Here is a 15,269-nt window from a genome sequence, read left to right on the forward strand (position 1 = left end):
TCTGCCTTCAGCTCAGGTCATGATCCCAGGGTCCTGGGATCGACCCCCGCATCAGGCTCCCTGCTCAGCAGGAAGCCTGCTTCTCCCTCTCCCCCTCCCTCTGCTTGTGTTCCCTCTCTCGCTGTGTTTCTCTCTGTCAAATAAATAAAATCTTAAAAAAAAAAAAAAAGAAATGATGCTGAAAACATAAATCAGGGGCACCTGGGTGCCTCAGTAGGTTGAGCGTCCAACTCTTAATTTCGGCTCAGGTTATGATCTCAGAGTCCTGGGATCAAGCCCCTCAACGGGCTCCAAGCTCAGCAGGGAGTCTGCTTCAAGTCTCTCTCCCTCTCCCTTAACACCTCCCCCTGCTCACATGCTCACTCGCTTTCTTTCTTTCTCTCTCAAATAATATTTTTTTTAAAAAAGAAAGAAAAGTCAATTGTAATTCATTTCTTCATTCTTCCTCTTTTTCTTCATTTCTCAAATCTCCCCAAAGGAAGAAGTAGGTCTTTTTTATAAGATCGTGAAAATGTGAAAATCATTATATTTTATTACTAAGTAATGAGCTCAATAGCGCCAGTGCTCCTGAGTCTGCATTCTCCCTGCCTGACCCTCTAAGGCTTTCCTTCCTCAAGCAACGAAGAGGTTCTGGGTTGGACAGAAGATCAAGGACTGAGACAGCTCAGGAACGGGGCAGGGATGTCGATTATATACTCAACAGCAAATTTTTTAAAAAGGTTTGAAAATTTAATTATTTGCTTTCTAAACCCCATCAATAATATTGACTTCAATAGTGACTGTGTTAAACAGCAGTTAAAAAAATGACTTGATCAAAATATTCTGTGAATCCTTTCAAATACTCAAAACTGGAAATTTGTCCAAAGACCCATTTTCAAGCCCCCAACCTCTATTACAGATAAAGAAATATAAGAAAACCCTTGGGGAAACCAGTTATTCTCTAGGTCTTAGTCTAAAACATTAAATCAATTCATATTTATTGAGGTACAACTACTTATGACTAAATCTTAAAATTAAATTATACATGCAAAAGAAACAATATAAAAAACAGCAAGAAAAATGAAATTATATAAAACAGAAAATCAAACACATGAGGTTTTTTTTAAACTACTCCTCAAAGAAAGCACTTAACAGACCATTTCCTGAATCATTAAGATGAAAAAAACTGCAAGGAGAAACAGTAACAGGAGATATAAACCTGGATCATACCTGCCATGCTGTGAGGCAAGAGGTGCACATCAAATGCCCACAAGGCTCAATCTTGACATCTTTGTCGTTCTCAGCACAAATTTTACACAGCTGAAAAGTGGAGCCCATTTCACAATATAATTCATATTGTTCCTGGAATTTGGGAGGGGAAAAAAGGCAGTGTTAATGTATTTCTAACATGAACTCCTAATATTGAATTTTTTCAAATACAATGACTTACAGTAAATTCCTCACACTTGATCCTGTCAGGAATATGTTGCCACTTACAACATGTTTTAAATTGTTAATCACAATTTGGACATTTGAGCTTTTATCTGCAATTGTATAAGCTTTTTTATACTTTGGATTATTTAATGTTTTATACTGTTCCTTTAGGAAGGGACTTGCTTCAATGGTGACTCAAAAGACAAAACTTATGGTTTTAAAAGAAAATATAAATAACTTTAGTTTCTTTGTGTGTTTTTTTTTTTAAAGATTTTATTTATTTATTTGAGAGAGAGAGAATGAGAGATAGAGAGCACGAGAGGGAGGAGGGTCAGAGGGAGAAACAGACCCCCCGCTGAGCAGGGAGTCCAATGCGGGACTCGATCCCAGGACTCCAGGATCATGACCTGAGCCGAAGGCAGTCGCTTAACCAACTGAGCCACCCAGGAGCCCCAACTTTAGTTTCTTTGTAAGTGCCATATATTCATCTAATTTTACTGTAAAATTGCAAACACACATACATACTTATACACACACACACATATATATGACTCTGACTGAACACTCAATTTTATTTTTTAAATACCTTTAGAAATTCCAGAACAGAAGAAAGGCAGAATTTGCCAAGCTCTTCCTGCATGCTACAGACTGTGGTCCACATTTATTATGTCATATCATCTCCAAAGCATAGTAAGACATATTGAATTAAAAAAAATACCTGAGGCTCAATAAGTTTAAATTATTTTCCTCAAATTCTATATTAAATCTCTAAATTGCATACTCTTTTCCCAATACAGCACTGTCAGGAAAACTAATCACTTCAGCAACCAAAAATTGTTTTATTAAACATCTATTCTCTTGATATACTAGTTTTGAACATTTTGACATAGTAAAATTCTTGGTGTCCAAATACTGAAAAGATCTAGGTCACAAAGAAGATATAAATATATCAGTACGTGTAAAGAAAATATGAAAAAAAGTTAATTAATAGGGATACAAAGAAAAGGAATTATGGAAATAAAAATTCATTTAAATAAGGCAATGTTTCAGTTAATAAGTGTCTATTAGGTACCTGGCCCTTGGCAGGATAAATAAACGACAATATTTAACTGCTAGTCTACTAAAAGATCTTATAATCTTGGTGAGAAAAAATATATATATATATATATATTTATATACACGTATATACACAAAGATACACATGCACATACACACATTCATATACAAATTGTGTCTACCATGAAGTATGTATGTGTGACTGTTTAATTTTTAAAGAAATTAAGAAAAAAGACGAGAATGGATCAAGATGAAAAATAAAGAAATCTAAAGCAATTAAAAATATATTGTAAGTCACTGAAGTCTTTAAAATAATAGCTAAGTATTTATATTGTTATGACATCCAAAGGACTGGTTTGCAATTATTAAAAAAATTACAGTGAGCTAAAAGCACGGATGCAAAACTCAATGGAACCTAATGGGTAAGTTATTCAAATATTTATGATAATTTAATGGAATGATATTACTCCTGATTATGTATTTTTAAACCATGGCTTTATAAAGGGGAACTTTCTTTTGTGAGTGTCCTTTTACATGTATTAGAACATAAGGAATCACTACATAATTAAAATAATGTCAATTATATTTTATACTGTAAAAACTGTCCATCAACTGTACATATGTCAACAAATATGTTTCACATAATAATACCAAGACCACTGGGACTAAATCTGGAGAATTTGAAATAAAATAAAATGATCTCTTGTCTTCCCCCAAATCTACATTTTCTGGTTTTTATTTGATTTTTATTATTTATTATACAAAGCACAAAAACATATAAATTATAAAATATTTTAAAACTAGAGTATATGCAAAACAAAATACTCAGGTTCTCCCTTTCATCTTCTTCCTAATTCCCTAAACCTTCTTACCTCCTCAGTTAAGTACTGTTACCAGTTTGGTATTTTTAATTGTTATTTTTAAAAATGGCAATTTCTTTCTTTCTTTCTTTCCAGAAACTGAACTAACATAATGTAACTTTACACAATGAAATGTTACATAATTGAGATTCTTAGTAATGGAACTTTTTTACATAATAAAGATGCCGAAGTTCCCATGTGAATATGTGGAGCTATCTTCCTCCTCTTAATGACTTTACAGTATAATGCAGTATGAATATACTATGGTTTACTTAACCTATGATTAAATAGTTTATAATTTTTCATTTTAGGAAAAATGCTGAAGTAAATACCCCAATGTACAGATCTTTCTTTGTATATGTGAGTGATATATACAGAATCCAGAGTCAAAAATGTTTTTATTTAGATTTTGATAATTACTATTACCCTCAAGAAAGGCTTACCAAGTTACACTCTCATGCAGTCTATGAGGTTGCCAACAATAGATTTATAAGAATATAATTATTATCTTCAATACACTTCAAGTACCCATTTGACTCTAAAAGCTAATGCATATTATTATTCTAATCTTCTTTGGCGTTTACTAAATCTATGGCTCTCTCTTCATAACTATTTACTTACCTATGAATTTATCTATCTGTCTGCATAAATGCCAATATTGTATTGGAAGCAAGAATATTAACAGAAGAAATTTTTATTCAAAAAATGGAGACAGTATTTTTTTCAAACACTCTTAGAATTCCTTAAAGTATCTTCTGCATGAAATACCTATACATCCTTTTAGCTACAGTATAAGAGGATGCTTTTTATTTCAAAAGCATTAGATACTTAACAATTATAAATGGGTTACCAGAAATTGTCCTTACCTGCGTAACTTTTATATGGTCATGGGGTGTGGGTTCACATAATCCAGTTAAATCAGGATTATAACTCCTCCCATCAGGATAAAGATAGCTGTATTATAAACATGAACTTTATTACCATAAATATACATTTTTTAATTGCATTTAAGATTATTTAATCTGATTCTTTTATATTCAAACCCACATGTTGAAGTTTCCTTTTTATGTAATTTATATCAAGAACCTTTGCTATCACTGTTTCCATAATATTACAAGTTACTTTTAGGACATTTAAAATTTAGAAATCATTTTCATATAAGAAGTACATAATGAATATGGACTCAGCCACTAAGCAACTATTTCCAATTAAATATCTTTACTATAGTCCTTTAGGTAAGTTAAACATTTATTTTTCTGGTCATTCATGGTCTATTCCAAAACACTTTGAATGTACACCAATTTGCAATGATCGTGTTTCTCATGTGAAGCACAGTTAATGTTACCTGCATCATTTTACACCATGCTTAATAACACGAGAGAAAAACGGAATTAAAGCCCACAAGTTTCCTATAAAAGTTATGCAAACATCTCCATGGTTCCTGTTTCTCCAGTTTCCCATCCTCTGTCTTTCCATCTCACCTTCCAGTCACCCCTACACACACTAGTCTACACACATGCTGACAAACACATGTACACGCATGATTAAAGAAATTAGAAAATGTTACAATTATATGCTTCATTTACTTCAAATCAAACTAAAAACACAATCATTTATAAATATGAGGTTCCACTGTTACAGAGAATTAAAATAAGAACTAAAGTTATAGCAATAAGGCCATCTTGTTAAAAGCTTTTATTCATTCAGACACTCCTTTAAAAATGAAGTTTATTGTGTTAGGAAATACCTATTTTAGATTTTTAAAAATGGTAATATTACTGTTGGATAATGTTGACTGATTAAGTTATATAGTTAGTTTTGTTTGGTAGCTCTCTGTTTTGGATGGCTTGAATGAAAAATTCAGAATATACTACTACTGTGATCAATATTTTTAGGGGCAAAACTATACTAAAACTGTTCTGTGAAGTAACAAAAAAATTTATTCTTAAATAGTCCAAAATATGTTCATAAGTGTTAAAATTTACTAGTAAAACTAGAAAAAAAATTAACTTAGAGGACAGACGATTCTCATAGGGTAAGGAACAAATCAGTAGATCAGTGAATTTTTTTTTTTTTTTTTTACAATTTAGGAAAGAGAGTTGACTACATCTGAAATGACAAATTTAGAGTGTTTTCGCAGGGGTGGGTTAAAGTTCTACAAATATTAAATGAAGAGTGCTAAGTGAGAGTTGGTAAGTAGATTTCTTTTTATACCCTAAATAATGGCCAGTTTTAAAATTATTATATAACATTTTGCTCATCACACTTAAAAAACATGTAGAAATTCTATGAAGAATTCAAACCTGAAAGATTATAAAAATGACAATAAGGTTGCTACAGGAAAGGTTGAAGGGTCTATCTAATGTATAAGGGGCAATTTGTTATCACTATCCTCAGTAAACAAGGGTCTACTGATGAGACCCTCCTCAATGGTAGGAAAGGAATAAACAATCTCGGTTGGCTGGTTATGGAAGTAAATTACCTACGTCATACTAAATTGAGTTAATTAAGGAAAGGACAGCTGACCCTGATGATAGCTGGACCAGATAATATCCTGTGTTTTACTGATCTTAGGGGAAAAAAAAAAACATCTAATAATATCTATTTTAATATAATCTAAAAATCTGATTTAGTTTTAAATAATAAAATGTTAATATGACCTATTTTAATGTACTCTATCACTACAGTTCAAATTCAACTAATTAAATGCCTCTGAAGGGGTGTTTGTATGTATGTGTGTGTGTGTAAATATTAACATCTGATTTGCGTAGGAGTTCAGAGGCTACACTACTGATTACAATATTATAATTTGGTTTTTTTATTGGCTTTTAAAAAATAGATGGAAGGCGTTATGAACAATATAAATAAGTTGTATCAAAATTACTACATGTACAGATTTGCTCGCTCATAACCTCTATTTATAAAGTAAAACTTTACAGCACACTTTCTTAAAAACAAAATCCTGTCATCACAGTGAATCAAAAGCTACACATATGAATCTCAGATGCATTACAAGTAAGTTATAAATAACTGAGGATAGCAAATTTATACTAAGTTAAAAACACAGAAATACAAACTTGTTACCAGTTTGCCATACAATTCTTACGTAATTATTTCTTGAAAGCTCATAATTTATAAAAAAATGTTTTTCTTCATATATATCCTAGCACTTTTTTTTTTCTTTTTTGCAATTATTTTAGAAAAGGTGTAACTTAAATTATTTTCTCTTTGCTAACTCTTGTGCGCTTTTTCCTGCTAGGTTTCTATCACAATCTGTGCTGTTAGCAAATAAGAGAACATCCGTCCCTTATTACTCAGTAAGGGCAAAGGGCAAGAAAAGTGAGCATGATGATACGACAATAGAACAGAACAACACAAAAAAGAGAACAAAAAGATGAAGGGAATGGCACATGACTAAAACGAATGAGAGATATTTACTAGGAAGGCCCCTATCAGATTGTCTAAACTTTGTGGAGAAAAAAAGTCATTCTTACTCTAAAAGACAAAGGAGAACATACTTATTTTTAAATTTTAAAAAAGAATAGCTTAAGTTAAACTGAATTCAGCTCTTAACATATAATTCTGGAATAGGGATTGAATATCAGTGTGACCAAAAGAAGAAAGACACAAAGAGAAAAAGCGGGGAAGGGGTAAGAAAAGGATAAGAAGAAGAAAGAGAAAATCTGGTACTACCGGTCAAACAAAAAGGAAAACTAGCAACATGAGGGTTAAACGAAGCAAGAGAAGTTGGTTATTTTAAAGAATTATCTTTTTAATAAGTTTTTTCATCTATTTTAAACTCCTTTTAAGTGCTTTTTTTTTTTTCCTGTGAAAAATACAAACTCATGTTCTAATCTGATGCTGGAATTTACTGGCTGTCATATACAGTTTAAATCAAACCAGTTACCTTAAAATGACTATTTTAAGTGAACGATAAGAACTAAGGAGCACTCCATTCCTCAGTCTTGAAATAGACCAGATCATCAGCCTCACTATCTTTTCTCTCCATCATAAAGCAGTGTCTGTCTTTCAAACTGGTGAATAATAAGCACCCTGACTCCCATTTCTCATACTCACAATCCTTCCCTGCTGCCGTCAATCAGGGCTTGAAATAAGGGCTTGTTATGCGGGATGGTCTGTAGGATATTGCCGTCCCCTGTCACATAGCCGATGGCCCACTGTCCCAATCTGGTGCAGCTTAACCGGAAAATGTAGCTGTAAAGCGTGAGAAAATGATGTTTAGTCACAAAGTGTATGCTAACTACTAAACAATCTGTTAGACTTTTTTAAAGTCAAAGAATAAACGGAATCATTTAGAATATCCGAAATAAGGTTCTTTCTTCTTATTTTAACACCATTGTCCTTCTCTGTTCATTGATCTGTAAAAGCAGCACTGACAGTAATCCCACTTAAACACCTCCAGGGCTATAGGACAAAAGAACTGAAGTTGATCTACTTCAATATCAAAGGATCTACTGCCATCCCCATCAGCGGGTGCTCAGTATGAAACAGTTAGGACAGAAATCGTTTTTGGAAAGCAAAGTCAAAATTTAATTTGTTCACTTCAGAGAGCAATTGAATCAGTTTCTACTATGGAATTCAATATATCACTTTGTAATTTTAAAATTATGCATTTTAAGTTAATGACTTGTTTAAAAATAATATATTTTTCTTTGGAGCGTTCCAGCCATTCATCTTTAAATGAAAGATCAAAAGAGCTGAACTACATTAATGAGAAGACAAACTAGATTAAGCACATGGCTGCCACCCAACCCTGTCCAGTTCAATGTCTTACAATAGGAAATTAAAATAGTTCAAAAATATAAATCAAATTAATGAAAATGACAAGGAGACACTGACTTGGTTTTAAATTCACTGTTACTTATTTATTAATATAGCTATCTGCTTGTTTCATTTTAGATCACTTATCTTTATTTAAGTGTATTGCACTCAATCTTGCCATCATGATAACCGTATCTGGATTGTATAACCCCTTAAACAGCTCAAAAGTAGGTCAACAATCTGTTGGCTATATTTGAGTACCCTGATTGCTCTACATACGTGACAGAAATTGATATATCCTAATGTACATTAGTTACTTATGAACCAAGTACTATAACTTTGCAGAATAAATTAACATACATAATGGCTATACAGTTATTCAATTTAACTAACTTGTGTATTTAGTACTGCAAGGTGATTTCACCTTTGAAGAAAATTGGGTTCTTAAAGAAAGGAAGAAGTCGTGATTTTTAAACAGTAAGAATTTCATACTTGTTTTAAAACCTTTGGAAAGGACTCTTCAAGAAAGTCCTAAAATGTATTCTCCTAGAGAGCCTGAAAATAGGCTATCAACCTGCCAATAAATGGAACCCTTAATCAGAATCATAGACAAAATAATTCCACACAGACTTCTAGCTGTCAACTGGATCCCCCCAAAAAGCAAAACCTGAGAGACTCAAATGTCCTTGCAACAGGTCCTACTATTTTCTGTACCAGGAAGCCAAAGAGAAGAAATGCTTTCCAAGAGGAAGAAACTATTCCACAAAACAAGTATTTATCAAAATCATTTGATTTGTTCACCGAGTTTTCCTAAACTTTATGTTTTAAATACCACATCACACTTTAAACATAACAATTTACCACAGACTGACCATTTCATCTTTGCCAAAAACTCAGTAGAATAAACTGTTACAGGGCAAATTGGGAAGAAAAGGAAGAAAGACATCCTTTTGGAGGGCACTGTCCTTTTATTAAGAGAACTAGTCCAAAAGTGATGCGGCCTGGCTTTTGCTCCCAACAGTGTTCTCTCCCAACATTATTTATCTCCAGAATCTTGAACAAGAGAACACAAAAGGGACTCGGTTTCTTAATTTTGCAAATAACTTCTGTGTTAAATTTGTAGGATTGTGTAATTCCAAACATAGCACATCTTTCAAATCATACTCCAAGAACAAGAAGATACTTTGATGCCAATCTACAGAGTAGAAGTTATGGAAAAATCTGGTATGAGAGATCCCTGACCAAAACAGAATGACTCATGTAAGCCACTGTCAGCATCTCAATGAGAACCAACTCTCCTTAATCTAAACAGAAGACTTCAACAGGAGCCAAACTGTTCTCTGTACCCACTACCTTCTTTTTATATACCACATAAATTCGTAAAAATAAAAAAAGATGGAAATTTTCACTGTGGCAGAGAAAAAGGAATCGACAGTATTGGCTTATACTAGAAACTACTTTGTTAAAGGACAAACACCATTTGCACTACAAATCAGATAAAAATGGCATTAGAAGAAAAATGGAACCTTAAAAAAACAACCAAATTCATTCCTGCAATGAAATGACTCCTGTTGAGTGATACAATGAAATCAGTGTCCTCATGGATGTTGGGAAGGCATCTCCTATTAAAATGTCACTGTATGAGGAGGACAGGTATCCACTGTCACTGCTGTCATACCCCGCACACTGCTTGCCACAGCACAAACGCCTACTATGTAAGGCATTTCTAAATGGCACATGGGGAAAATGTATGAATGAGGAAAGAGATTTTCTGATCCCAGATTTGTCATTAATAAGGTATGATTTCTCAGCCAAAGCCACAGGGTTGACCAAACAGCCAACCTCTGAGTTTCACCTAGTTTTATCATCTGGAAAATAAAACATAAATTCTGAAGCTACAAAGAATGACAAGGTATTATGGAAGAAATTCTTAAGGACATGAAATTGGTTGGATTGTAACAATGGGCTTACATATGTTTATATACTTATATGTGTTCAACATGTACATACATGTACACTTATATGTACTTATATTTGTTTATATTATATGTTATTATAAGTGTTTACCATAGAACCAAATTGAACATCTTGAAAAATATCCTAAAATAATGAACATGAAACTGATTTATTTTGTCTTTAGCACAATATTCAAGTATTCAAATATACACATACAATTTTATATACAAACACAGGTGTCATGAAAGAGACAATGCTAATACCCTCCTTTAGTTTGAAAATCAGAGCTCTGAGACTTAATGAATGTCCAAGTTTATCAAATTACATGGTACCATATCCTCTTTCACTTCATGAATAGAGTTTCAGTACAAGTACAATGAATGGATTAAAAGGATTCAATTAAAAAGTACCATTGTGGTCTATTAGCATTTCCTTCCCCCCCCTCCCCCCCGCCCCCATGGGTGTTACTGATTTACTTAAGAATGGACAAGAGAGGACTTTTCATCATTAGATATACCACATAATATTGCTGCTGAAGTCTTACCTTCCAGGTTTGGTGCTATATTTCTGCAGTCGTGCTTTAACTTCATCATATGTGAGAAATGCCATGTAACCCGGATGTGTTACAGCTAAGAAATTCCAATTCCGTAAAATAGAGCCCCAAGGCTAAAAATATGAATAAATGAAAAGATACTATTTAGATAATATCAACTATCAATTATACACCAACCCATCACTTAATATAGTTACTGAAATCTCCTAGATATTTTTAAAGTGAATATGAGCTTCTGTAGCTTAGGTCAACCTTTACCATTTAACAGTAAACATGAAATACCTTACTCTCTTTTTGGAGAAATATTAGGCAGAAAACAGGATAGGATACAGAGAACAAAAAGAAAAACTATATACTTTCTTCACAAGTTCTATTCCCAATACAGCATTTGTGGTAATTTTGAAACATAAAACACATCACTTTTCTGTTCAAAACCCTCTAACTTTGAGTAAAAGTCAAAGTCCTTACAAATGGTCTAGAAGGACTTTACAGGGTTGATGCCCAGTTCCCTTTCCTCCCCATCTGTTGTGACTTCTCCACTTTCTGCCTCTTCTCCAGGGATGATGGCTTCTTTGTAGTGGGCTTGAACACAAAGGTACTCCCCCACCTCAGAGGCTTTGTATTTGCTAATGATGCCTCTACCAGAATTTTTCCTCCAAATAGCTAAGTGATTCCTCTCCAGTGTTGCTTCCTCAATGAAGCCTTCACAGACCACTCTATTGAAAACTGCTAGCTCTCATCACATTCCTTATCTCCCTTGGTCTGTTTTGTTCACCACTGTACCTTTAAGGTATCTAATTTTATAGAACAAGAAGCCATACCATGGGATGTAAGTGATTTGGCACCATTTATACATTAACCAGAAGCTACACAAGAATAAGGAACATGCCTGTCTTGCTCACCAAAGGGATACCAGCACTGATGTAGTCTCAGAATACAGTGATCAGGGAGGTGTAATTGTTGAAGAGCTCCTCTAACTAGTCACTTGTCTAAAAGGCCTTGACTCCCAACCTACCATTCTTTCCATGGTAACGTACTACTCTGCTCACATTTGGCTAGTTCTTGCACAATTACAGAAGGTTTATGATTCAGTAGTAAGTTAAAGATCTTGCACAGAAATACACAAAGGCACACAAACAGAGTCTGTACCATTCTCTCTTTCATGTGATTAGTTACCCCTCCAGTTACCATGGCAAGAGAAAAAAAGGCAGTCAGTGATAGACAATTTTGCTTGAGGGTGTGAATGAATTGTCTCGGCCATATTTTTAAGGCTGAAGCTGCATTTATTCCATGGACTTGGCGGCATACTCTATCTGATGTGCCAGGTTATTAACTCATATCTTCTACAGAAAAGAAGAAAAAACGGTATTTTATGTTGCCAAGTGAGAACTGTTGAAGTGGTCATCCTAGACATGATCATTGGTAGAGGGCTCCTGCTTTTGAATGTTTTGAGACTTGTTCCTCATTATTGTTAAGCAAGTTTTAGATTCACAAGGCAGAATTCTTCAAGGATTGTATCTCTTGAGATGAGGATAACAAGGGAAAGAAAGATTTAGTAATGAAGAGTTCTTTAACCTTTTCTGACATAACAAGAAAAATCTTCAGGGTATTCCCCCAGCACACTAAAATATCTAATTGGGCAAAAAGGAGCCCTGGAGAACACAATTATGAGAGGTTCTGTCTATGTACTTGGGGGGAAAAGAAAAAAAAAAAACATGTTTCTAATTTTCTTCTAAAATCATGACTAAAAATTACATAAGCAATACTTGGAAGAATATTAGCGTATCTTTTTAAAAAAAACTGAGAAATAACTGCTAGTATAGGAAATGGGTTTTGTTTTGTTCTACTTCCTCATCTACAAAGAACAAGGATGGAGAGAATATAACATATTTGGGTCACTTCCATCAAAGTCTACAAAAACTAATGGAAGAGTTGTTTAAAAAAGTGCTGCACTTTGTGGAGAACCAATGCGCAGATCAGAATACAACTGAAAAAAAAAATGAAATTGGAGTTTTGAGCCAACTGCTACAGTATTAAGCAACCATTTCTTGGTACATAATCCAGAGGGCCAGCTTCTAACTACAAAAATATTTGTGTAATAGAAAGAGTCTGTGTACTGTTTTTCTTGTGAATGCTACCCACAGTCTGAAACACATGGTAGTTACGTGTTTTTTGTTTTTTTGTTTTTAAAGGATTTTGCGAACTAATGGCTTAAAGAAGGCAAAATAAAATGCTTTGGAGAATAAGATTATTTTTGCATTTGTTTTTAGACTAAAGGAAAGGTTTTCACACCCACCAACACAAAATTATTTAGAGATTCTTAAATGACTACAGAAATTAATTGAGTGAATGAAGGAAGCTATTCCCTCCATTCTTCCAAAATACTATTTTCAAGAATAGCCCTTTACTGACTTAAAGCTTCTGCTGGAAGAGGGGCCCGGACTGCTCTGTCTAGATCCGCTCTCTTATTCCTTGCTATAACAGATGTCTTTCCTCTTCTTCTTTTGCTCTCTATTCCACTGATGCTATATATTCCATAGTCACGAATATATTCCCCCAAATCACACATTCCTTATGCCGCCACCCAGAAGCCCCATTTCTCAGCAACCCCATCGTCTCTAGTAGTGGGGAAATGGAAGGAGAAGGGGAGCAACAGCCCCAGGGAGAGGGAAGAGAGAAGCAAAATCCCCCTCTTTCTGTTTCAGGACTTTAGCACCTGCCAATCCCAGCATCTCTGAACTACCTGAAAAGGAGAAAGAGAAGATTAAAGGCAGAAGAAAGAGGAAAGGAGGAAGGTAGCTACTGCAAGATTGTTCCAACATCTTCCTAGTATTTGTTCAAGTTCTGGCAGAATGTCAGGATAAGGGAAAAGAGGAAAAGAACGTACCTAGTAACCAGACTTACGTTCTTTTCTTCCCTTCTTTCATTTCCTAGACAATTCTCAATTTCATCTCCTAGTTCCTGCTGATGACTTCTTCCAACCCTTATGCTAGTTCTCTGTTGTCAAACCGCAATCTTGAGCATGTACCTTACTCACTTTCAGAGCCCATTCTGCTAAATACCCCACTCCCAACAATTTAGAGGTGAGAATTCATTGCTAATTCACCACCACCACTGTGCCTGCAGAAAAATATATGTTCATGCAGTTATAGTATTCATAAAACACATTTTTCATACAGAATGCATAATTATAACTTAAAAAAACCTACTACTCAATTTTTAAAGTTGTATAAAATAAAAGATCAGTAAAAGTTAATTTTAAGGCACATGTATGATTAGTTAAAACATCTGAGTAATGAAACCGAAAGAAGTGAAGAATCACAGAAGTATATAGGAGCTAATGAGAGTTCTTTAGCTACTTCTGTAATTTTGAGTTTTAAAAGAGACTAGGCATGTTTAATTTACAGGTATTTTTTTGGTTTTGTTATCTAAAACTTTTCATGGTAACTCTACTTAAAAAGACTCTTTTCCTCTCCCATCCCAGTGAGCATAAATAAGACACACGTAAGAGTATTAAGATCACCTGCGCTGTTTTAAAGTGAAACAGCTTATAAGAAAATATGTACACGTTAAATAACAGTTTGGGTAAGTGTTCAACCAACATTAAAGTGCCCTCATAACTTTCATATATAACCCAGGCATTCTAGCATTTAACATCCGCACTAAAAAGTCATCTAGGCCGCCCAGAAAAAAACACACTTTTTCTAGAATGAACAGTTAAGGCAGGAAAATAATTTTTTTCTCTTCCTTCACAAGGGGAAGAAACAAAGCTTCTACTACTTCAAATGTCTTTGTATTATGTGAAATAAATTATTTGTAAAATTATCAGAAACCTTTAAAGAAAGGAGAGGTTCTATTATAAAATGGTCAGTATCAGGTAACACAATCTTTTTACAAAATGTATCATTAAAATCATTGCCTAAAGTAAGCTAATGGCCTATACAGGCATACCTCATTTTATTGTGCTTTGCTTTAACTGCACTCCACAGATACTGTGTTGTTTTTGTTTTTGTTTTTTTCAAATTGAAGGTCTGTGGTAACCCTATATTGAGCAATTCTTTCATGGCACCATTTTTCCAACAGCATTTGTTCACTTCAAGTCTCTCTGTCATTATTTTGGTAATTTTTTAAAAGATTTATTTATTTATTTATTTATTTGAGAGAGAGAGACAGTGCAAGCAGGGGGAGGGGCAAAGGGAGAGGGAGAGAAACAGACTCCTCACTGAGCACAGAGCCTGAGACACGGGGCTCGATCTCACAACCCTGAGATCATGACCAGAGTCAAAATCCAGAGTCACACACTTAACTGAACCACCCAGACACCCCATATTTTGGTGGTTCTTAAAATATTTCAGATATTTAAATCATCATCGTTTCTGTTATGGTGATCTGTGATCTTTAATGTTGCTACTGTAATTTTCAGGAGTGTCACAAACCACACCCACATAAGATGTCAAATGAAACCCATAAATGTGTGTTCTGACTGCTTCACTGACCAGCTGTTCCCCCCCATCTCTCTCCCTCTCCTCAGGCTCTCTATTCCCTAAGACACAACAATATTGAAATTAGGCCAATTAATAACCCTACAACATCCCCTAAATGTTCAAATGAAAGAACAAACTAGAAATGATTCAGCTGAATGAGGAAAG

The 15,269-nt window shown here is 34.1% G+C and overlaps 1 protein-coding gene across 3 annotated transcripts in view; it reads right to left on the reverse strand.

The window, feature by feature from the left end:
• CBLB (Cbl proto-oncogene B) overlaps positions 1-15,269 on the reverse strand; it is a 224,003-nt gene that overhangs the window by 93,811 nt on the left and 114,923 nt on the right. For all 3 annotated transcript variants that reach the window (XM_045902809.3, XM_045902811.3, XM_054504152.2), the window contains 4 exons: positions 10,612-10,733; positions 7,407-7,544; positions 4,196-4,283; positions 1,210-1,341 (listed from right to left, as the gene is read on the reverse strand). In XM_045902809.3, coding sequence (XP_045758765.1) covers positions 1,210-1,341; positions 4,196-4,283; positions 7,407-7,544; positions 10,612-10,733 — 480 coding nt within the window. The remainder of the gene's footprint in view (positions 1-1,209; positions 1,342-4,195; positions 4,284-7,406; positions 7,545-10,611; positions 10,734-15,269) is intronic.

The sequence above is a fragment of the Mirounga angustirostris genome, unplaced genomic scaffold (assembly GCF_029215605.1).
Source record: "Mirounga angustirostris isolate CCGP_5_RB_7025 unplaced genomic scaffold, mMirAng1.0.hap1 SCAF_1, whole genome shotgun sequence".
In the NCBI taxonomy this organism is placed as follows: Eukaryota; Metazoa; Chordata; class Mammalia; order Carnivora; family Phocidae; genus Mirounga; species Mirounga angustirostris.